Source organism: Sebastes umbrosus, chromosome 2 (assembly GCF_015220745.1).
Source record: "Sebastes umbrosus isolate fSebUmb1 chromosome 2, fSebUmb1.pri, whole genome shotgun sequence".
In the NCBI taxonomy this organism is placed as follows: Eukaryota; Metazoa; Chordata; class Actinopteri; order Perciformes; family Sebastidae; genus Sebastes; species Sebastes umbrosus.
The window spans coordinates 17,143,509-17,165,866 of record NC_051270.1 but is presented as its reverse complement, the minus strand read 5'-3'; the positions used below and the strand labels follow the sequence as shown (position 1 = coordinate 17,165,866).

At 40.6% G+C, this 22,358-nt stretch overlaps 2 protein-coding genes across 6 annotated transcripts in view; one reads left to right on the top strand and one right to left on the bottom strand.

Annotated features, from left to right (window-relative positions):
• Positions 1–3,221: 3,221 nt before the first annotated feature.
• abcb10 (ATP-binding cassette, sub-family B (MDR/TAP), member 10) lies at positions 3,222–16,903 on the bottom strand. Of its 3 annotated transcripts, none has more exons than XR_005203649.1 (17): positions 15,873–16,903; positions 15,235–15,441; positions 14,060–14,262; positions 12,830–12,964; positions 11,912–12,058; positions 11,094–11,229; positions 10,879–10,974; positions 9,922–10,131; positions 9,722–9,801; positions 9,408–9,588; positions 8,511–8,554; positions 8,257–8,291; positions 8,008–8,066; positions 7,662–7,906; positions 3,735–3,813; positions 3,554–3,655; positions 3,222–3,362 (listed from the first exon to the last, which is right to left on the bottom strand). XR_005203649.1 is itself a non-coding variant. In XM_037747051.1 (14 exons), the coding sequence occupies exons 1-14, from the start codon at positions 16,309–16,311 to the stop codon at positions 7,713–7,715; spliced, it is 2,166 nt and encodes a 721-aa protein (XP_037602979.1). In that variant the 3' UTR covers positions 7,158–7,712. The 3 variants fall into 3 exon arrangements, 1 of the variants encoding a protein (XP_037602979.1); XR_005203648.1 differs by having other exon boundaries at positions 7,657–7,906; positions 15,873–16,311; XM_037747051.1 differs by lacking the exons at positions 3,222–3,362; positions 3,554–3,655; positions 3,735–3,813 and having other exon boundaries at positions 7,158–7,906; positions 15,873–16,311.
• The window catches only part of urb2 (URB2 ribosome biogenesis homolog), a 20,516-nt gene continuing 14,731 nt past the window's right edge, over positions 16,574–22,358 (top strand). The window contains exons 1-5 of one of the 3 annotated variants that reach the window (XM_037747027.1): positions 16,574–16,711; positions 18,988–19,144; positions 20,112–20,288; positions 20,383–21,560; positions 22,220–22,358. In XM_037747027.1, the coding sequence (XP_037602955.1) occupies positions 19,019–19,144; positions 20,112–20,288; positions 20,383–21,560; positions 22,220–22,358 (1,620 nt within the window). In that variant the 5' untranslated portion in view covers positions 16,574–16,711; positions 18,988–19,018. Of the gene's footprint in view, positions 16,712–17,125; positions 17,275–18,987; positions 19,145–20,111; positions 20,289–20,382; positions 21,561–22,219 lie in introns of those variants that run through there. The other 2 variants (XM_037747018.1, XM_037747037.1) reach the window with 2 other exon arrangements.

Here is a 22,358-nt window from a genome sequence, read left to right as displayed (position 1 = left end):
TTGAATCTTGAATCTTCATCATTCCAGTCAGGACATTTCAGTAATAACTTTTTTAGTCTGTGTTTGTAATTGATTGCATTAAATGCTGATTAACTCCAGGTTGCATAAAATTGAGGAGCAGAAAACGAAAGGCCTTTTTTTTTTGCGTCCTTTACATTGTAAGTGTATTTGTCCCCATGATTGTTATGATAAACACCAAAGATAATTGGTGAGTGTGCAGATCTGGTTCTTCTACAATAAGAGATTGCAAACTGGAATCCCTTTCCTTAATCATGCAACAACTTGCACACCCAATAGAAGACTTTTAACAATTGGTTTAATTCAAACTGTGCCATCATTGCAGACCATGTGATCTGACAGTGTGTGATTGAATAAATAAGGAGATAGAGAACCATGCAGTGAAAGGGCCAACAGCTGAAACCTTATCTGCAGGGGCTACTCTGCCCTGTCACTGGAGCAGTTGGATTAATTATAACTCTATTGGAGGAGGGGGAGCTAGTGCACGTGTGCATGTGTGAATATGTGTGTGCATGTGGGAGTAAGAACTTCAGTGTGTGTACATGCATGCACATGTATGTTTGTGTGTGTTGTGGCAAGGAGACACCAGACGGAGTGGAAGAGGAGGTGCCAAGGAGGTTAAAATAAACTCAAAGGAAGCGAGGAATGACAGAGGAATGGGGAGAAAAATAGAGATAGATCGAAAGAGGTAGAGAGAATAGTAGACTTGATTTGCTAAATTAAAGAGGAGAGAGATGCATTGACAAAAAATTAAAAAAACAAGATAAAAATCAATGTGCATCTCTGGAACAAGAGATGTTAGGAAAATGTGGCTTTTTATTCCAAAACATGTTTGTCACAAAAAGCTAGATTGAGGGAACAATTAAATAAATAATGAGTAAAAAAAAAACTGCATAACTGTTGGTACAAACACATGAATTATTATTGTGCTCTCATATCATAAACTAAAGCTGGATTCATGTGGGAGCAGAGAAATGTTAACATGTAACCTTTCACGACCCAGATTCTCATTATAGCTGAAACAGAAAGCTTCGGTAAGGATTGCAAGTGTTTGGAAATGACATAGAGTGTAAACACAGAAATGTGCAGACAACAAGTGGACGAAAAAAGTGAATGATAAGCAAAGAAACTTAAATCTTTATGTCTCCTATACTTATTTCAATCAGCAGGCATTGGTAATTGGGCAGTAATGTGAAGTTGCCTTAATTGGCCCTGCAAGTGTTCAGAGAATATTGTGTGTGTGTGTGTGTGTGTGTGTGGGTGTGTGAGGGTGTGTGTGGGTGTGTTTGTGTTGTGGGAGGCGGTCAGGCTGTGGTGAGCATGCGGAGCAAGGTAGAGCTACTTTTATGCACTTGTTGTGAGCCGTTGTGGATCCGAGGGCCTGTGAAACGCCTAAAATGTAAAGGGGCTGGCAGTTGTTGGGGAGTGAGAGACAGAGGGGAGGAGGGAGGAGGGGAGGTCAGAGGGGCCGAGGGGGGAGGAGAGGACGGGAGTCTCCTGGAAAGTCTACTAGGGGAAGGGGAGGAGAAAGAGGGAGGTGAAAGGGCGTGTGCAGCAGGTGGCAGAAAAAAGGAGTTTAGGTTGTCAGAAGATATGTAAGCCAGCCAGCTGAAGGAGAGACTCTGGACAAGGAGAGTTTTTTTTTTTTTTTTTTAGAAATACAGTATTTTTTTTAAATTGTAAGTGTTAGTGGTCACATTTTAGCCAGGAAAATAAAAGGGAGGGAAGTTGTCAGATTTTTTTTTTTTTAAAGGGCATGCTCAGTCGTCTACCTTGCTACCTACTCAGTTAGATTTTTATTTCAGTCATCACTCTCATGAGAGCACAGAGGGTCAGAGTGACAGAGAAAGTGTAAGAATAGCACAAGCCTCGGCATTCAATCGCTGGAACCAATACGTTTGCTGTACACAAGCTTCCTACCTTTTTAAGTGTGGCAACTGACAGAGGCTCCCGCCATGCATGCACAGTGCAGAGCAGATGGGAGGCTTGTCGGAGATTTTGGAGATTAGTTTTTTTTATCTCAGGTGTTACAGAAGATACTGATACTGAGGATATTGTAAATGGACAGGTAAAGGTGCTTTAGGGAGAGATTTTTGATGTTGAAGGTTAATAGTCTGGTGTCCAAATGTTCATTCAAACTGTTTTTGTTTTGAGACAGACTCTTAAAAATATGAACATATCCTTGAATTCCTAGAAGTACAACTTGTGTGCATTGATCCTATGACATTTCAGGACACATTCCTCTTCCTGTTTAGCCTCATTGTGTCAGTGATGTAATGCACAAATCAGTTCCTTGCTGAGTATGCACTGCTTTCTAATGCTGCTTTCTAATGCTCCTGATGAGGGTAAACAAATGTCCGGATCCTCCTCTTAGTCGATTAGTCGACTCATCTGTCGTTTTGGTCTTAGTCGACTAAGATTTCTTTAATCAATTAGTCATTTTTTATGTTTTTCTTCATGCTTAATGATTTATTTCCAAGAAACTTGTGAGCACATTTTGGTAAACACAAGATTTTAAAGTGGTGCTTTTGTGTGATTCTTTGTGGTGAAACTTAGTTCTACTGATCTATCGATTAAATCAACTAATCACACAAAATCATATGAGTGTTAGTCAACTTAAAGTTTCTTTGGTTGTTTCATTTGGACAGCCCTACCTCAAACCTATCCAAAGACAATCCAAACATCTCCTGAAGTTAAAAAGTAATTTTAATGTAATTTGTAGTAGAAAGTGTTCTGCTTCATGGCTGACAGAAAACCAAGAGAGAGGTAGATGTGGGAGCATGACCCCTGATCAATGGGAATATTGGGCAAAAACATAAGATGCTGTTGCGCCTGTGAAGCGCACCTTGTGTTAAAGTGGTGTGATGTCTCATATTGACAGCCAACTGTACTTAAAATATTGCTAAATCTGCTTCATGAGACTGAAGACTCTCTCCACCAGTAAACCTCAACATGATCTCCAACCAACCATAGTAGTGTGGCATGGTTGAGCTTCACCAAAATGCAGCACAGACTTTTTTTTTCCTAACCGTATGCATCACTTTGATATTTATTCTCCTATCTTATGAACAAATATGGCTTTGTGTGATGTTTTTCAAGCAGACAGATGATCATAAATCAATTTGTTGTGTGTGGCTGAAAAGGGTCAGAAGCTCAGTTCCTGTAGTTCCTCAAATAGCCCGGGGCAGATACAGAGAAAAGAAGAGGGGAGCTGCTGCAGCACATGGAGCTGGAATTGGAAACCCATGCAGGGCTGAGCGGCACCTGGTGAGCTGCATGAGCCAGCTGAGCCTGTCCTCCGCAGAGCAGGAGCAACTGCTGCCTCTGCTGGAGGGGTTCACCCACTGTTTAGTTTTAAGAAATAAGAGACATTAGTTACTGATCACAGAGAGAGATCACACCGTCTAAAGGAACATGACAGCATGGCTTTGCCTCTTGTGCCTGTACTGTTTTGAAATCACTTTTCTATCACGTCCAACACACAGCTGATGATTTTAGATATCTAAATTGGTTGATAGACATATACTTGATTTACATTGATAGACTCTTAACCTTCTTTGCCAGGACCCATCTATGTGCCAGCAGTGTGTCTATTTGCATGAGAAACTCACCACCCTGTCAACACGACCTGCAGCAGCTGAATAAACATTACTTACATCATTACCAGGAAGTTTTATTTTGGTATGATGGATTGAATGAACATTGATCCCACCGACCTGAGCAGTGAACACTTCTGAGCCTGACTGCAGCACAAGTTGTTGAAGCAACAGCGCCACTTACTGACAGCCTGACACACTGCATGGAAACAAACAGTTGCTTGTGAGACAAAAACAGAGTGAATATTTTATGACAATCTCAAGTTGAATGAGGACACGTGATCTGGTGCAAGCTATGAAATATCATCTAAGAGCAGGAGATGTGTCGCCTCTTCCCATCATTTTTAGTAGCTCTGTAGGGGAATGGTGATTTAAGGGTGCTAATATAATCACTCTTTTTAAAATTCAATAAAATATATTGTTGAAAATATACCCATATAATATTTGATATGGGTCTACCCAACCCCTTGAAACTGCCCTGATTAAAAATAAACAATATATATTATTTATTATTATTTTTTACTTATATTTACTTTAAAAAAATATCATTATTGTTTCATTGTACTTGAGAATGTCTCATCTCCCTTTGTTTTATTGTGTATTAAAAATCACTATAAATAAATAACAATATCTTTTTAAAAATAATAATCCACATTTTTAAAAGATATTTAAAAATGTTCTGATGTAGTACTTGTGTATACTGTATGTGCCTAAACAGACCCAAAACTGAACAGCTTAGCAAACAAACATCCATGAAAAAATCTTCCCACAAAAGAACTATTAATATCTCACTTTATTTACCTTTACATACAAGTATAATAATTTAGCAAACACAAAAATAATTAAAAATCTATCATACATCATTTAGATCATATTATTTATAACTTATAAAAAAATACCCCCCCTGCAGTCTTCTGTCATTCTTTATCAGACATAAATCCATCTTTAACTGGCTTTCAAGCACGGTCAGTGTTTACTTAACAGAGTGAGGTGTGAGGTGCTTTTTCTTTTTTTTTTTTTTTAGCAAAACATGAATTTTTTCTATTTAATTTACAATGATCTGGATGGGCAGGGTTTGGTAATGTTACCAACACAGGAACCACAACACAAGTCTGGACATGTGATGTTCAGAGACAATATTCAAGGCATCATATCAACATAAAATTTACCTTTGAAATAAAGATTAACATGTGAGGAAATGAAAATCTGCTGTGAGTCAAGTAAGTATGAACTACTTGCCTTTTAGGCAAAACAACAAGAATTATAGAGAAAAAAAAAGACAAAGAACATGAAAGGTGTCCATAATGAACCAAGTTAACTGACACAGAGCTCACATGTTGCTGCCGGACAGTCCATACACTATAATAAATATATAAAACCTCTAAATTTAGACAACCAGAGAGTGATTACTATCGTACACAGACAACATTAGCAGGCTTTCTTATGACCAATTACCAGTCGTTTAAATATCATCAAGACTGAGTCATTAACATTTCTGTTACAGGCCACAATCCACTGTTTTAAGAGTCTCTGTGCATCACTGCCTTCATATCATGAATGAAAAGTTACGTTCACAATGATTCAAGTTTCTGACCCTGTTAAAAACATACAAATAATTTTTTTTTAGCATAAACCTTCAGAGAAATGCACACAGGTTTGCAGTTATTTTAGTCGAATGGTCAAAGAAAAAAAATTGTATTAATAATTTATTTATATCCATTTCTTTCAATTATTGTATCTAAATATTGTGACAGAAAGCTCCTCAAACATACTATATGACCTCTGTTTTAGAAATGGACAATAGAGATATAGTTTTGAATAGAGACCGACTTAAATAATATGTGATCATTTGTAAATATTTGTATATAAATTATATTCTGTGCTGTATATCAATGTTGCTCGTTTGATACAGCGTCCCTTTAGAGCCGTGGGGGATTTAAGCTAAGGGTGTTTGCATGTCTGGTGTTAACGCTCTGCTCCAGACTCCCCCGGAGCAGTGAAGTGGGCATTTACCGTGCAAATATTTACTGAGGAGGATCATTACTTCTGAGTCAGGCCCTCTAAGAGCCAGCTATAATATTTAGCTGGCTCAACGGCGCTGTGGCTAACATGTACGGGGGTTTTAGAGCTGTTTACACAGAATTTAACGCTGGCCAAGTGCACATTCAGTAAACACGAGCAGTGAACAGACGATCATGTCACACACCGACAGACACAGTGGTCAACAGCAGGATACAGTCAAAAATGTGTGAGTTGTAATGTTGGTCGCTGTTTTTCCACCATTTATAGATTAGATCAAGGAAGATGACGAGGATTACAAGACAAGATAAAAGATAAAGTGATTTCAGACAATGAGATGATTGTTAAGAGATGACACACAGACATCTCTGAAATGTCTCCTTTACCCTTCCTCCCCGAGAGCAGCTGAACATCTCCCAGAAAAAGGCTGTTTAGCGGACCTCAATCAACTCTCCCACGTAACTGTGCACATTTTAATTTTGTTTGACATAGAAAGATGGTAAAGTTTAGCAGCTGTCACTTCAACCAAAGTAGAAGAAAAACTAACTGAATCTAAACATATATGATTGATTAAAGGGACAGTGTGTAGGATTTGCTGGCATCTAGTGGTGTGGTTGCAGATTGCAACCAACTGAGTACCCCTCCGCTCACTCATCCCTCTACAGGACTGCGGTAACTTGAGCCGCCGAGTGCAAAACTGTGGTAACGCCGTTGGGCTCGCTCAGAGGTCATCCTTACCATAATAACACTACTTGAGGAGCAACAGACATCAGACAGCGGCTGGCGGTACCACGGTTTTGCACTGTGCGGCTCACGTGACCGCAGTTTCACAAGCGTGTCTGAGAACTACGGTGGTCTTCAGGTACCGTAAAAACATGAAAGGCTCTCTCTAGAGCCAGTGTTTGGTTTGTCCGTTCTGGGCTACTGTAGAAACATGGCGGAGCAACATGACAGACTCCGTGAAGAAGACCCGCTCTCTATGTAGATATGAAGGGCTCAATCTAAGCTCAGGAAAACACAACGATTCTTAGATTCAGGCGATTATACACTAATGAAAACATAATTATGAATATTATATTCCATTTCTGCTAATAGATCCCCCGAAATGTTACACACTGTTCCTTTAACTGACACCAAATCCTTGATAGGAGTAATAATAATGTTTTAGATGTTTAGCACCTCAGCTGTTACTTACAGGACGATCACTAATATCTTTCATGGCAATTGGCACACATTAATGTACAGTATGTCCTCATAGTGTTCAGTCCTGTTTTACAACAACAACACATATAGTTGCTTCATTTGGCTTGTTTAAACTAAAACAAAAATGTAAGCTTCAAGTTTTAAAAATCAATAGACACAAATACACATTTAGCAGTTCTGTATACATGATACTGGACTGTTTTTGGTTTAGTGATGAACATCATGAAGTGATAACAGATTACTGCATCCCGAAGCAGAGAGTGAAAGTCATTTGCACCAGATTCATGCCGTCACATTTACATTCTGCACACGTCTCTCAGGTGGGTCTGAACTATTTTAAACAGGATTTGGGCTTTTTACCCCAAAACTATGGTAGTGACAGTGATTTAAAAAATGACATGTTGACTATGAGCCTTCTGTGTGAGGAGTGTCTGACTTCATCATGTCTCCTCAGACCTCGTCTTTCAGTGTAGAATTAGATATTTTCAAAATAAAGCACCTCTAGGGAACTCCATGTTTCAGTTCTTAGGTCTTCACTGTGGATTACCCTGTTCACTCTGTTTCCTTTCCAAACAGCTCTTCATGTGGTGCTAAATAGTAACTTCAGCAGTGAAAGACACTCGCAGCAATTAAGAAAACCCCTTAAATGTTTCCTAGTGGTTTTCCATTCTCCTCTCTCTCTAGTGTTCATCTGTAGTCCTGTGGGAAGATCTGCTTTCCTTCAGCTTTTATTCATCTCTATTTATTCCAGGCAATATCTATTTGTCCTCTCTACCCCCACTCCTTCTGGAGCAAAGCCACTGTTTCCCCAGGCACTGACCTCACCTCCTGATTTCTCCCTCTTCCTCATCCGCTCGTCTGTAGTTCCTCGTCCTCTCAGCGAAGAGCTCGTTTCTGTTCATCTTGTAGAAACGCCTGTTTCTCCATCAGTTTTCTGAACAGTCCCTGCCTGTTGCCTAGCAGCTCTGTGTGCTGGCCACACTCGACTATACGCCGCTGGTCCAGCACCGCGACGGCGTTCGCATTCTGGATGGTCGACAGACGGTGAGCGATGATCACGACTGTCCTCCCTGTTGATTGTGTATAATATTAGTCAGGAGAAACAAAGACTGGCACCAGTGCGCCAGTAGAAGTAGTATTAAAGCTTTATTCTGAAATGAACACAGTATACCTTCCATTAGACGCTCCAAAGCCTGCTGGACCAGGAACTCATTCTCTGAATCCAGTGCACTGAGGAAAGATGATTGTTTAGGGTTTTCTTCATCAAAATGTCTCTAACCAGCACAATAAAAACTGTTTCCAAAATCAGTATTATCATCATAACACATCTACAGTGCTGTGCGGGATAAAGGATGAAGACATTAAAATAATTGTAAGTAAAGTAGTTTTGCTAGCTGTCTTTAGGCGCAGTCTTTCTCACCTGGTAGCCTCGTCTAACAGCAGGATCTTAGGATTCTGTGGAGAGAGAACACAAACAGTGTTATACACACTAACTCAGGTTTGGAGTTTAGATCAAGTGGTTCCATTTTTGTGGTTCAGTGAATATGATGATTAGATACTGATGACAACAGTCTGTGAGCAATGATGGGAAAAGCCAGTCCTACGTAATGGATCACAGATGTTACCTGCAAATGCAGATAAACTGTAAAATGACCATGTTGTTGTTGTACTCACCTTGAGTAGAGCTCTGGCTATAGCTATCCTCTGCTTCTGACCACCTGAGAAACAAACACACAACTTAACTGTGTACACATAAAGGCTACGTCTAAATAGATTCTATGTGTCTACTGTCACAGAGTGCACAGAGCCATGATAGTTAATAGAGTTGTTTTTAGGGCTGCACAATTTAGAAAAAATATCTAATTGCGATTATTTCGACAGACATTTCAATTGCGATGTAATTTTTGATATTAGCGGGAATGATCATTCATACATCATTATTTTCATTTTCATTGAAAAAAATAACAAAGATGTTTTCTTAAGTCTGCAGAATATATATTGTGTAGGCCAGGACATCTCTGAAGCACCACAATATTTAATTTAAAATGGTATTTTGACACACATTTCACCTTTAACAATTATTGCGATTTCCTCCTCATCCGGCGATTTGAAAATTGCAGTAGGCCATATTGCAATTGCTCTAACATTTTTATCAATTGTGCAGCCCTAGTTGTTGTTTTTTTTTTTACAAAATATGAATACACACTAAATACAAATACTTGTGAAATAGAGTTAGAAAGACTTGGAAACAGTAAGCGGTGTTGTCTTTCTAAAATGTAAAACAAAACTTAAAATAAAAGTCTTGAATTACTTTTTCATATTAAAAACAGCAAATTAGGTATTTCATTTTATATGAATGCATTATTGAGATAAAATTATTCTTAAAAAGAATAAATGAGCACACATACATACATATATTTACAACCTTGTGAAAGTGATGTGTGTATCAACAGCTCACATAAAACAAATATCATCTTCAGTATCATCAACCATGCTGACTGCTTTCTGGCATCCACAGTGAAGTAGATGTTGTGATCATAACTCTGTCGTGTCTCCGCCTCAGTTTCTCACCTGACAGCAGCACTCCTTTCTCCCCCACTACAGTGTTAAAGCCCTTAGGAAAAGCCTGGACGAAATTAAAGGCGTTGGCCACTCTGGCTGCCCTGTAGATGTCCTCTGTGGACACAGCGTCTGGGTCCACTGCACCGTACGCTATGTTGTCTCTTATAGAGCAAGAGAACAGCACGGGCTCCTGGGAGAGAGGTGGGGAGACAATCTTCACTCAGAGGCTCTCGGACACTTATAGTTAATGGAAATACACTTTATGTGTGTGCTGTGAGATCTGTTGTGTAGGAACATAAACAATTTAAAGATTCATTTATTACCTGGCTGACCGTTCCAATGTGACTCCTGAGCCAATAGGGATTCAGATCTCTGATGTCATGACCATCTATAGTGATGACACCTGGACAAAAGAGGTCATTCTCAGAGGTAAAACAGCTGTCTGATAGAGGCTTGTACTCTTAAATGTGTCATCATCAGATTTTGTCTGATTATTTATTAGACAGAACAAGCTCAATCTCACCAGCATCGGAGTCGTACAGCCTGAGCAGCAGCGAGACCAAGGTAGATTTTCCAGAGCCGCTGGGTCCCACTACAGCCATGATGGTACCAGCTGGGACCAGCAAACTGAGGTTCTGGAAAATAGGAGCCTCGGTACGGGTCGGGTAGGCAAAGGAGACGTCGGAGAACTCCAACTGACCCTTCAGCTGGTCTCGAGGAAGCACGAGGCCTTCTGTGGAGGAAGCAGATCAAAGATAGAACCATTATTCAGTTTAACTTGCTTGATTGGTTTAAAACAGGAAACGAGGAAAAATATAACAAATGGAGAAGGAAATGCAGCAAAAAACAGTCTCAGATTATTTTTATACATCTTAAAATGTAAATTGTACATATTGTTTATTAACGGAGTGGGCAAAATACCCACGTTTTACCTCTGTTGATGTCTGTTTTGCAATAACAAATAAAACTTTCACATATTTCAAGCAAGCAGTGAGTCTTTGAAATCTGTTATATGTAGTTATTACACAGCTTTGTTGAATACTCAATTCTGATTGGTCAATTATGGTCGGTTATTTTTTTTTATAGCAGACCATTGCTATGTGTAACAGACCATTGCTATGGACGCAGTTCTGATCTCGGACTCTGGAGGAACATTTTTGTGTCAAATTATTGATTTCTATAGTAAGCAGTCGTGTAATAAGCGGGATAATGTACAGCTAGCGGGTCATTGTTGCGAAATAAACCCTGACAGGGTGATGCAGGACACCGACGCGAATTATCCCTTACTTAGTTACAGATAAAACATCTGATAGTGAATATACATCTAGTTATAGCGATGATTATAGATGTGAAATTCCCGACATGACAGGACAAAATGGGTACTCCTTGAAGCAGTGAGGTAATAGTCTCTCCTGTCTGTGTGTGTGTCTGTGTGTGTGTGTGTGTGTGTGTGAGAGAGAGAGTGTGTGTGTGTGCTGACCATTTAGAGGAAACTCCGGCTTTCTGTCCATCAGCTCCCACAGTCTGGCTCCTGCTCCAAACCCCTTCATCAGCTCAGAGTAGAAGGAACTCATACCTGCACATCAAGAAGAAAAAACACAGAGACATAAGCCATCGCACACACACAGTATGGATGTAAACAGTACAGTTAAGGAGATTCATATAACAGGAAACTGCATGTATTGTGTGTATTACCTGCAATACTGATGCCCACCCAGAAGGTGTACATGAGGAACGATGAGAGCTCCCCTACAGTCATGTGCTGGCTGGCCATCATAAGGCCTCCTTTGTACAGCACTGACAGGATCATGATGTTACCACTGAGACCAGTCTGAAACACACGCACACACACACTTGGTTATTTGATTAATAAAACATCTGTCATCACTGCTACTCCCTGACGAAGCACTGGTTATACTGATTACAGCCCATTAGGGAACCTGCAAGATAAGCTAACTGGTCTCTCTCTTGATATCTGAATTACAGCTCATCGAGCGTGGAGAATATTATTTTTTATCTGACTTGAACATTTAGAGAAACAGCCTGTGAGTAGGAGATGCAGGGACGGACGTCTAGCTAAAACTAATGAATGAATGATATTCAACTAATGAAGGATACTTTATCATTCAGTATATGGGTTTTGTTTACACTGTTTGAAAAGAAATGCACTGCATTATATTTCAACTTAACATGTGAAAAATGCATACAGAAGATATGAGGAGAAAACCCTGTTTAAGAGCTGTGAGCCAAGTTGTGTCACTGAGTTGTTTCAACACTGTTTTACAACCTTTTAAAGTGCACAGATGGGTTCAAAAGGTTCTCTGACCTTGTAGGGAGGATTGGATAATACTTTTTTATGGGGAAACATCTGCCATATACAGACATCTCAGGTACTGTGGTGTTGTGACAAAACAGGGGGAAAAAAGCAGAAGCCCCTGTGCAATATTTTACTTCCTAACTGTGGATTTGGTTTGCTTCACTGACAGGACGCACAAACACACACACACACTTACCACTCCAAAGAAGCCAGCTCGTAGTACAGCCTCCCTCCTGGCCAGCCTGAGGACTTCGTCTGTCTTCTCTGTGTACGTGTTTACCTCTGACAGCTCCTTACCAAAAGCCCTGACAGTCCGCAGGTTGCTGATTCGCTCTTCAGCCAACTACACACACATGCAAACATGGAAATCAGATTATCAACATAGCAAATTTACTCTATCTGCAAATTTAATTAAAGGCTAAATGAGTAGGGTTTCCCTAAAAAACAATGTATAGACAAAACAAATCCATCTCAATCATCATTTATGACCCAGTAGAAGTGTGTGGTGGTGTCTGTATCTGCAGAGACCTTGCAGCCCTCTGCCGGGATTTTCTAATTTTGCTGTGTTCGGGATGTTTCTGGGCGTCAACCTCTTTAAAAATATAGGCGACAGATCGTAAGCACACATCCAAGAGGAAGCTATGAAAATGTCGGACACAGCGCAGAAAAAAATGCAAATATAGCGAGGCGAAACAGCTTGTTCCAAAACAAGACTGAATCTGGAGTTGGCGAGCACCCTAACCCTAACCGCGGTCAGGAGGCGTGTATTTATGGTGTCGTTGAGCCGGGGGGGGAGAAGCAGCCTTTGAATGTTGCGTTTACATACCGCAACAGACAAATGCTACTCATTCTGCCTTTAGGCTATCACAGGTAGTGGAGCATTTATATGAGATATACATAAAAGTAAAGGATAGACAAACAGTATGGTTTCACTGACCAACCAATATTATAAACTGCTGTTTTCAGTGTAGAGCTTCACAAAAATCATATAAAAGGCAAAGACACTGGGTTTGTTGACACAACAAATTTGCAAATGTCACAGAATCACGAATACACAAAGTTCAAACCATTTAACTTTGATCTGTGTGTTTCTGTGCATTTCTGTGCACTGTACCTGTGTGGCTTGTGCAAGTGCGTCCTGTGTGCATTTGGAGATGGAGCGAAGGTATCTGCCATAGACTACAGCAAGACCGGCCATGGGAGGAACGATCAGCAACACAAAGCTCGCAAGACTGGGAGAGACATAGAACTATGAGAGGAGAGAGAGAGGAAAAAAAACAGCAGTTAATGGAGATAAAAGGGGAGAAAAGACAGAAAAGAAAGGAGAGGGAGGGAAGTAGAGGAGGAATAAAAAAAGTTCCCACCAGATTTTGTTGATTAATCGATTAGTTGATTTAATCGATATATCTGTAAAACTGAGTTTCTCCACAAAGAATCACACAAAAGTACCACTTTAAATCTGGTGTTTACCAAAATGTGCTCACAAGTTTCTTAGAAATAAGTCACTGAGCATGAAAAAAGAATAAAAAAATGACTAATCGACTTAAGAAATCTTGGTCGCCTGAGACCAAAACGACTGATGAGTCGACTAATCGACTAAGAGGAAGCAGCCCCAATAATTACAGCAATTACTTCCGTTCATTTCCTTGAACGTTCGTTACACCAGGAAATCCTTTGACTTCCTTGTAAAAGGCCAGATTGTTTGTCGTAAGCATGCAATGTGTTTTATGATTTTCTCTTTGAGAAGATACAGTTGGAAGGAAGTTAATGGACCTATTAGTCAACAAATCTCTGATCCATGAAGAAAGTTACACAGGCTGATACACAGATTGTAGTCAGATGAGCGTTATTTAGATTAATAGCTCAGCAATTAATTATCAGCTCAAGAGAAGTGGCCTTCTCCACAATGCTTTGTGCCTCTGGGTGTGGCAGTCATTTACCAGAATCTACCCTTTTCTTTATATTGATAAGAAGTATAGCTGTAAATCTGCTTCCCAACAGTCCTATAGTTCACAAACCGTAAAGTGCAGCTCATATACTAACAGCTGAGAACAGAATGGAAAGACGCAAACAAAAGACACCAAGAAAATCACACCTACTTCCTTGTACTCAACAACAAAATACCATCCACGCACACACCTTACTCTTTTGTTAAATGACTGTAGTGCTTTTAAAAGTCATACCGACTGTGAGTGTTTGCAATAATTGTGTTAAATCTAAAAGTATTTCAGTCACATCAGTAACACAATCCTTAACACATTTATTTCACAACATAAACATATCATAAAGGATACCTGATGATTCCTTATTCAAACTTGTCCTGACCAACGACAGCGGGACTCACCATCATACTGACACCAGCAGCTGCCTGGGCGACAGCTCTCAGCCCGTCTGACAGGTTGTCAGTGATGGAGCGGCCCACCACGGCCGTGTCAGCGGAGAGGCGGTTGATAAGCTCGCCGGTCCTATTCCTGTCAAAAAACGCCACTTCCTGTCTGAGGATGGAGGAGAAGACGGAGGCACGCAGATTACGAACAATCTGTTGGCCTGAATGGAGAAGAGAGGAAGATGGAGATAAGAGACGGTTGACGATTAATCGTTCCAGGCAGTCATTCAATAAAAACACAAAGTATTGTTGCACATACTTAATTAAAACATTACTTCAGGCTCTGTTAACTTGTGATGAACATTTGTCATTATATTTGGCATACTGTTGAGTAAATTATTAATAAATTGATTGAAAAAAGACAATAATTGATTAAAGGAATAGTTTGACATTTTAGAAAATACGCTTATTTCCTTTCTTGCTAAGACTTAGATGGGAAGAGCGATACAAATCTCATGTCTATACACTAAATATAAAGCTAGGGCCGTTAGCCTAGTTTAGCACGAAGACTGTAGACAGGGGAAAACAGCTAGCATGACTTGACTGTCCAAAGTTCACCAATAAGCCTATCCTTTAACTCTAAAGCTCACTAATTAACATCTTGTGAGTTTAATCTGTACACAAACATCGATGTTGTCTGTGTGAGGTTGCCAGGAAGTCACTGCAACCGGCCGTCAGGAAATAATCACAGCCACAACTTGTGCTCCATGTGTACAGATTAAACAAACAAGATAGCTCATGTTCATTAATGAGTTTTAGAGGTGCTGGTAGGTGATTTTTTACTTTGGTCAATGGCAGGCTAGCGGCTTCCCCTGAGAATTTATCCTAAGCTAAACTAACCATCTCCTGACTCTAGCTTCATATTTAACATGCAGACATGTGAGAGTGGTATTGATCCTCTCATCTAACTCTTGCGAAAATATTTCCAAGTCTTTCAGAGTATTTAGTACACTGAAAGATATTGTTTCCTCCACTTTCCAGCACAGGGAAAGCAAAGCTGAAGACTTGGAGGAGATATGAATGTAGATTCCTCTCATTTTGGTTATTGATGCAGACACCAGTGAGTTTGTGTTTAGTGGTGGCCGTATGTACTGTGTGAATATGACGCCTATGCCTGCCTTTCTCCATCTCACCTGAGGTCTGCATGAGGTAGACTCTGGCAGCGTTGGCTGCCCCGCCACACAGGAACACACCCGATAGCATGATGCATAATGATGTCAGGGAGGCCGTCATTGTCTCTGTGTCTGTTCCAGTAGTGTAAATGGTGTCAATCACTTTACCCAGGAAGAACGGAGCTGACATGGTTACTGCACTGGAGACAGTTAGGAAGCCCAAAGCAGCTGATGTGGATACAGGGAAAAGACAGAAAAACAGAGAAAATGAGTTTAAACAAATGATTGTAGAGAGAAACCCCAGGGCTACAATTTATAAAAGGAAGTTTTAACTTCATATTTTGAAGTAGTTATCCAGCGAACATCATGAACAGCTGAGAGTAGCAGAGCAGCCTTTGATTGGTGTCACAATATACAGGTGTTGACGATAACGATTGTACTTGTATAACCAGTGTGACAACAAACATCTTGAATCTTGAACCTAAGAATCCATTGGTAACTTGAATTTCCCTAGGGATCAAGAAAGTTACTATCTATCTATCTATCTATCTATCTATCTATCTATCTATCTATCTATACACTATGGCAGTAGTGAATTGTGACCCTGTATCATGATCAGATTCTTGCCAACAGCCCTAGTATATACAAACACAGTTTACCTGCCAGGCTCCATCTCTCCGGGTGAGCCAGTCGCAGGATCCTCTTGACGTCCTCCAGGGGGACCGTGGTGGGTGTCTGTCCGCTCTCCCTCTCCCTCTCCGTGTCCGTCTGCTCCGTCTTCACCGACCCGGCTGCAGGTGTAGGTGTGGAGGCGGCTGAAGAAGAAGAAGAAGAGCTGGCAAAGGCAACAGTTGTGTGTGTGAGTGTCCTGGAGAGACCTCTGAGTGGTGGACTGCAGGACAGCACAGACATGAAGCACCCAGGTGAAGATGAGGAGGAGGAGAGAGGGAAGCCAGGTGTCGGATGATGGAGGACTGATGTCTGATGTCTCTTCCTCCGGAGGGCAGCTGACAGAGTCACACGGTGCTCCAGCCACAACAACATCCTCTGTGGCTGTTTGAGTCTGGAGCACCTCGACATGCGGGTTAAAAGCCGCATCGTCCCAAAGTTGAAGTGTAGATAGATAGTTAAGTAAATATCCTTACAGTGGTCAGTCAGACTCAGTGGTTGAGCTGTTTCTTGTTGAGTAAAACATGTTAGTCCTCTCAGCGGTTACAGGTCAACTTCTTGCCGCTACATGGTCGAGTTTAAGACCGTTATTGTCCGTTTGTATCTGCTCCTGACAGCCGTTATTCAGCCAGTTTATCTCTTATCACTTAGCAACACATCACTTAGCAACAACACCCTGTCTGTCACTGTCATCTGCTGTCATCTGTCGCTGGATATCTGGTTGAAGTGGAAACACAAGCTGCCGAAGACCGACTAAAACATCTAATCCACTCTGATTATTACACCTTATTCCTCTGGAAAGAGTGTAACAGGAGCAGAAACCAGAGAGGTGACCCTGGTTGTGCTTCTCATGTGATGTTAGATTCCTCTTCTTCTTCGACGGTTGGAATCAATGGCTGACGATACTAGCAAACTTTCCCCAGGCGTAACCAAGCGAACCCAGATAACGTCAATACTTAGCCAGGGCATATAGTGTTGTAGAGTTGTTAAAGGTTATAATTCAAAATGTGTCATTAAACTAGCGCCAAAAGAACAAAATCTAATGTATATTTTTATTTAGTTCATACAGATATACCTATGTAGGGTGCCATGGGAAAATATTAATTATTGGATTATTTAAAAAAAAAAAAAATTAAATTATTTTTTAAAATTATTATTATTATTAGTTTTCTCTTCAAACTGCGTTTTTATTTACTTTGAAATCAACTTGCATTTATAATGATATGAAAAAACTCAATTAAATGTAATTTCTATCTGAGTGAAGATAAAAAGATACATGAACTCGTCTCTCGATTGCTCCTGCCTGGCCGGTGGGGTGAAAGTTGAGAGTTCATCAACAGCATCCGACAACAGAAGACACGTGCGGGTTAAAACAGTCGTAAGTCTAATAAAGTAAGTTTACTAAAGTGCATGTAACGTTACATATCCTTAAACAAGGAACATTGAAGCTCAGTGATGGTTTGTTAGCGTGCTAGAAACGACTCCAGTGTTAACTTGCATTACTTTAGCTAGAACATGCTAACATGTGGCTAGTTGATGTTAGCTGTAAAGCATGTCATGTTTGTTAAATGAATGAGTATTTGCTTTTAACTTTTACCAATCCCTTGTTGAACATGTGAGATGTTTGGAGTTCAGAAAGATATACATTACTAGAATGAGAACAAGATATTGATACCTAAAATAAGATACATATCTTTTGCTCAAAGTCTTTTTATTGGTATTCTGTACAAAATCCAATAAATAATTGTATAAATAAATTATACCCCCCCCTCCCGCCATCCCTATAATATATTACTGCACCATTAAATAAGCAGAGTTAATTTCATAAACAATTACATTTATACATATAAATAATTAAATCCGATAGAAACATAAATGAAACATATACCAAACAAAAAAAAACAAAAAACTTAAAAGAAATAAAAACAAAAAAAAAGAATAAAAAAAGGAAAGGACCAAAAAAAACAGAAAAATAAATAAATTAAAAATAATAATAATAAATACATTTAAAAAATAAATTAAAACAACTAAGTATAAGTTGTGAATTATATGTAATATGGGGTCAGCAGTTTAAAATTTCAATGTCAATGGTATCCATTTTTTCTATATAGATTAAAAAAGGTCTCCATATAGTATAACATTTCTGAGCACACCCTCTTGTAGTATAGTGAATCCTCTCTTCTAAAATAAGATACATATCTGGGTGCTTCTGGTTACTTTAGTGCGTGAAACAACCTGCCTGGTGACCTGTCACTGTCTCTATTTCCTCAGGCTTCATTACTCCATGTGTTTGTGTGTTTGTTTTCTTGATTGTGTCTTTGGTTTCATGTGTGGTGCATGTGGATTGTTTACTGTCCTGGGTGGGTGGGTGTTTGCACATGCATTATAAAGTAAACACCACCAGTTTCCATGGTCATATAAGATCAATATACTTTCCCTTACTCTCTTCTCTAGTCTTACCCATGTAGTTTATCACTGTTAAAGGTCCCATATTGTGCTCATTTTCAGGTTCATACTTGTATTTTGTGTTTCTACTAGAACATGTTTACATGCTGTAATGTTAAAAAAAAAACTTTATTTTGCTCATACTGTCAGCCTGAATATGCCTGTATTTACCCTGTGTTTGAAACGCTCCGTTTTAGCACATTTTGACGGAATTGCAACAGAATTGCATTGCTAGGCAACAGCTTGGGTCCATGTGTACTTCCTGTCAGCTGATGACATTCACATAAACTGCAACCAGGAATAAACTGGAACACATTGAAAATGTTTACGTTTAAAATAGTGTCAAGGGTCTAAATATTGTATATTCGTGACATCCTGAATGGGCAGAAATCCTGACAGCTTGTTTCAAATACAGAGTTTCTGAATACGGGCTGTGTGTATTTCTCTGTGGATTGAGTGTTTCCATACTTTCACAGTATTTATATAGGACTTAAACCTGCTTTATCATAAAAAAACATCAAAATCTCACTTTTTTATAATATGGGACCTTTAAATGAAATTAATACTTGTTACCTTCTATTAAACATATTCACCTTTGCCTCTACTATGTTGTGTTCCCTCCTTCTGGCCCTGCCTCCTCTTCTCATCCTTTCTCCTCAGGCTCTGTGCAGCAGCATCATCGGCTGCAGCGATGGCTGCCATCTACTCAGGTATCCATCTGAAACTGAAGAGCCATCAGACTCCGTGGGAGGACAAGTTAAAGCTGGCACGTTTTGCCTGGGTCTCCTCTCAGTGCCTGCTGCCCAACAAGGAGCAGGTAAGAGCTGAAGTTGTGTTACAAGATGTTTATGTCTTCATAGAATAATGATTAACCTTTTTGCCTGGAACCACAAGTAGTTGTAGTTGTTTTGTATTAAGCGTGAGAAGGGCCTACTTTCTATAACCTAAATCAAGGATGTATTATCTATGAAGACCAATACCATTGTCTGTACTTAACTTGCAGACGAAAGTCTTGTTGGTTATGTCATTAATATTGTCTGTAGATATTTTGTGTCCTACCAGCCTGCTCTCATTCCCAGGATCAAATACCGTCGCTTTGTCACGGCCGTCGACATTAGATACCGACGCTTAAGGCATCCTTTAGTGTGGCCAACAAACACAAGGTTTTCATCAAGGAGACCGCTGTTCGTGTCCCGTGTGTCACGTTACAATCAGCTGTTCTTTCGTGTCCCATGTTCACAACGTCAAATCATATTTTCACTGTACAAAAGGGACAAAAAGTTTTAAGCCCAACCGTGTAGTTTTTTCCCTAAACTCTAGTTGTTCTATTGCCTGAATCTAAGCAAGTGTTTTTGTTTACTTCACAACATTAAGCACGTGTTTACTGCGACCAAAAAATGACGCCGAGTGGTCGGACAAAGTGGCAGTATATGACGAGTTGGGATGAGAACGCGTTGGTCCTACACCTTTTTCTTCCCAAATAAAGCTTTTTTTTCATTATTAGTTTTAGTACAGTGTTGCAGTGGGAAATCTTTTTAGGATGTTTTTTTTAGATGTACCTCACAGACTGGGATTTGGATTGGCATCAATCTTAGTGCATAATGTTACTTGATATTTTTAGACTAAACTTATACTTAAGGATTTGTACAGCGCTGTCTTTTCCACTTGTTGATTGTTGTTCATTCATTTGACAAATTTGTGACAAAAATCTCTGTTTCAAAAAGCAGCATATAATGTCTACCATCTATTTGTGCATGTCTGTCTTCACCCCTTTTCCTCTGTAGGTACTGTTGGACTGGTGCACCCATGCTCTGACAGGCCGGTACAATCAGAAGGTGGAGTTTTCTCAGAACGTTCTGGAAGGACTGTGGTGTTATCTTGACGATCTGCTTCACAGCCACAAGCTCCGCTCTCTTCTCAAGCAGGGAAAGACCATCAGCCTGAGGCTCAACATGGCACAGGTGTGCTAAAAAACTTCAATAAGATCACCACCACAAATCTAGAGTGGCGTCTGTAATGGTTTAACTGACACCTCTTTTCTCTGATTGCCTCCAGCTGCTGCTTGACCGTCTCCAGGAGTGTGCTCGTGTTGGCTCTAAGTCTCCAGTGTGTGTGTCCACAATACTGAGTGTGTGTCAGGGCCTTCTCTCTTCTCCTGCGCTCTCATCTGTCTTCACCACCAAGTATGAACTCATTGTTGATCTCGTGGCTAAGCTCTGCTCTCTGGCCTGCCGTGAGCTACAACAGCCATTGCTCACAGAGCCCCTAACGACTGAGTCCGTCATATGTCAAGATGAGGTGATGACCGAGTGTCTTCAAACTACTAGCAATTTTGACAGTTCCCAAATTGAGCCGAATATCACTGAAAATCCTCCTGATCAGCCAAAGTTGGATGTTAATAAATCTCCTGTAAAGCCAAAGGAAAACCTCCGAGCAGCTAATTTGTTTGAGGTGTTGCTTCAGGCGCTGTCATGTTATTTTTCAGTTCAGCGGCAACAAGCCAATCCTAACAGGGTCTTTACTATGGTAACCAACCAGCTGCTCCAACCTTTAGTGCTACTCAGACACCTGCTGACCTCTGGGGAATTTGCACCCTCTCACACACATCTGCACCTCCGTCAGCAGCTGTCCAGAGACATCCGCATCAAGATAGACTCCATCCTCCAGTGTGCTTTGTTCCCCTCTGAGCACCTGACCGCCTACAAGGAGGAGCTCCTTCCTTCTAAAGAGGATTCTGGGAAACGTGGTCCTGGAGGGGCAAAAGGCCCTTTGAAGCCGGTCAGTGCCATACTTTCCAAACTGAGTGCTCAGGGCTGCTGTGAGCCGCCCCTACACTACACTGTGAAGTCCAACACGTTGCCTCTGCTGTTTAAGTTCTTTCTGGAAAGCTACGGAAAAGGGAGAGGACAAAGTGAGGAAGCGCACAAGATGCTGTGTTTCTATTTCCTCACCAGATTGGTCCCGGCCTTGGACGTATGTCTTGATGGACACTCGCTCTCACCTGCCGAAGCGGCCCAGCCAGTCTCAGTGTCCCCTGGGCAGAAGTCTCCCCCAGCCTCCCTCTGTTCCCCAGAGAGCTGGAGCCTGGCTCTGCTGGCTGTGGAGTCCCTGCTGAACTCGACTCTGTCAGCTGATATTTACAACGTAGCAGCAGACAGGATCAGACATGAAGAGGTCCAACTCAAATTTTATAGAGCTCTGGGACAAATGCTCTTTAACCAGGCCCAGCCAAGGTAAAACAAAATACCCCTTGGTATATTTTACATTGTCTGTTTAAGGTTTTTTACATTCTGAATAATTAAAGGGGACCTATTATGCTTTTGTGCTTTTTCCCTTTCCTTTAATGCATAATATAGTTGTTTGTGCATGTAAGAGGTCTGCAAAGTTACAAAGCCCAAAATCCACGCCAAAGGGAGTTACTCTCCCCCACAGAAACACTGCTCCTGAACTGCCTGAAACGCCTCGCTTGAAGTCCTGCCTTTTCTTCCGTAAAGTGGTGATGTCACCAATTAATACATTTTGAGTAGCGGCTAGTTTGGTACGCCCTCAAACAAAGTTAGTGAGAGTGAAGCTGGAGCGGAATCCAAAGAGTTTGGTTCGGTTGACTAATCACAACAGTGGGCCAGCTGACCAATCAGAGCAGACTAGGCTTTTCGGGCAGGAGCTCAAACAGAGCGTTTCAAACAGAGGGTGATAAGAAGTGCTGCAGCACAGCCGGTATGAGAAAAGTGGAGCATTTTTTGAACATTAAAGCATGTAAACATGTTCTAGTAAAAACACAAAATACAAGTATGAACCTGAAAATGAGCATAATAGGTCCTCTTTTAAGGCTTTTTTTGTGTAACCTTTTTCTTGGTCATGCAGTGAAAATGTTTCCTGTCTTGTCCTTCAGCATCCCAGCATGGTACCGCTGTTTAAAGGTGCTGTTGAGTCTCAACCATCTGATTCTTGAACCAGACCTGGACCAGCTGTTATCTTCAGCCTGGGTTAATTCTGAATGCATGGAAGCACGAGTGCAACGAGCCAGACAG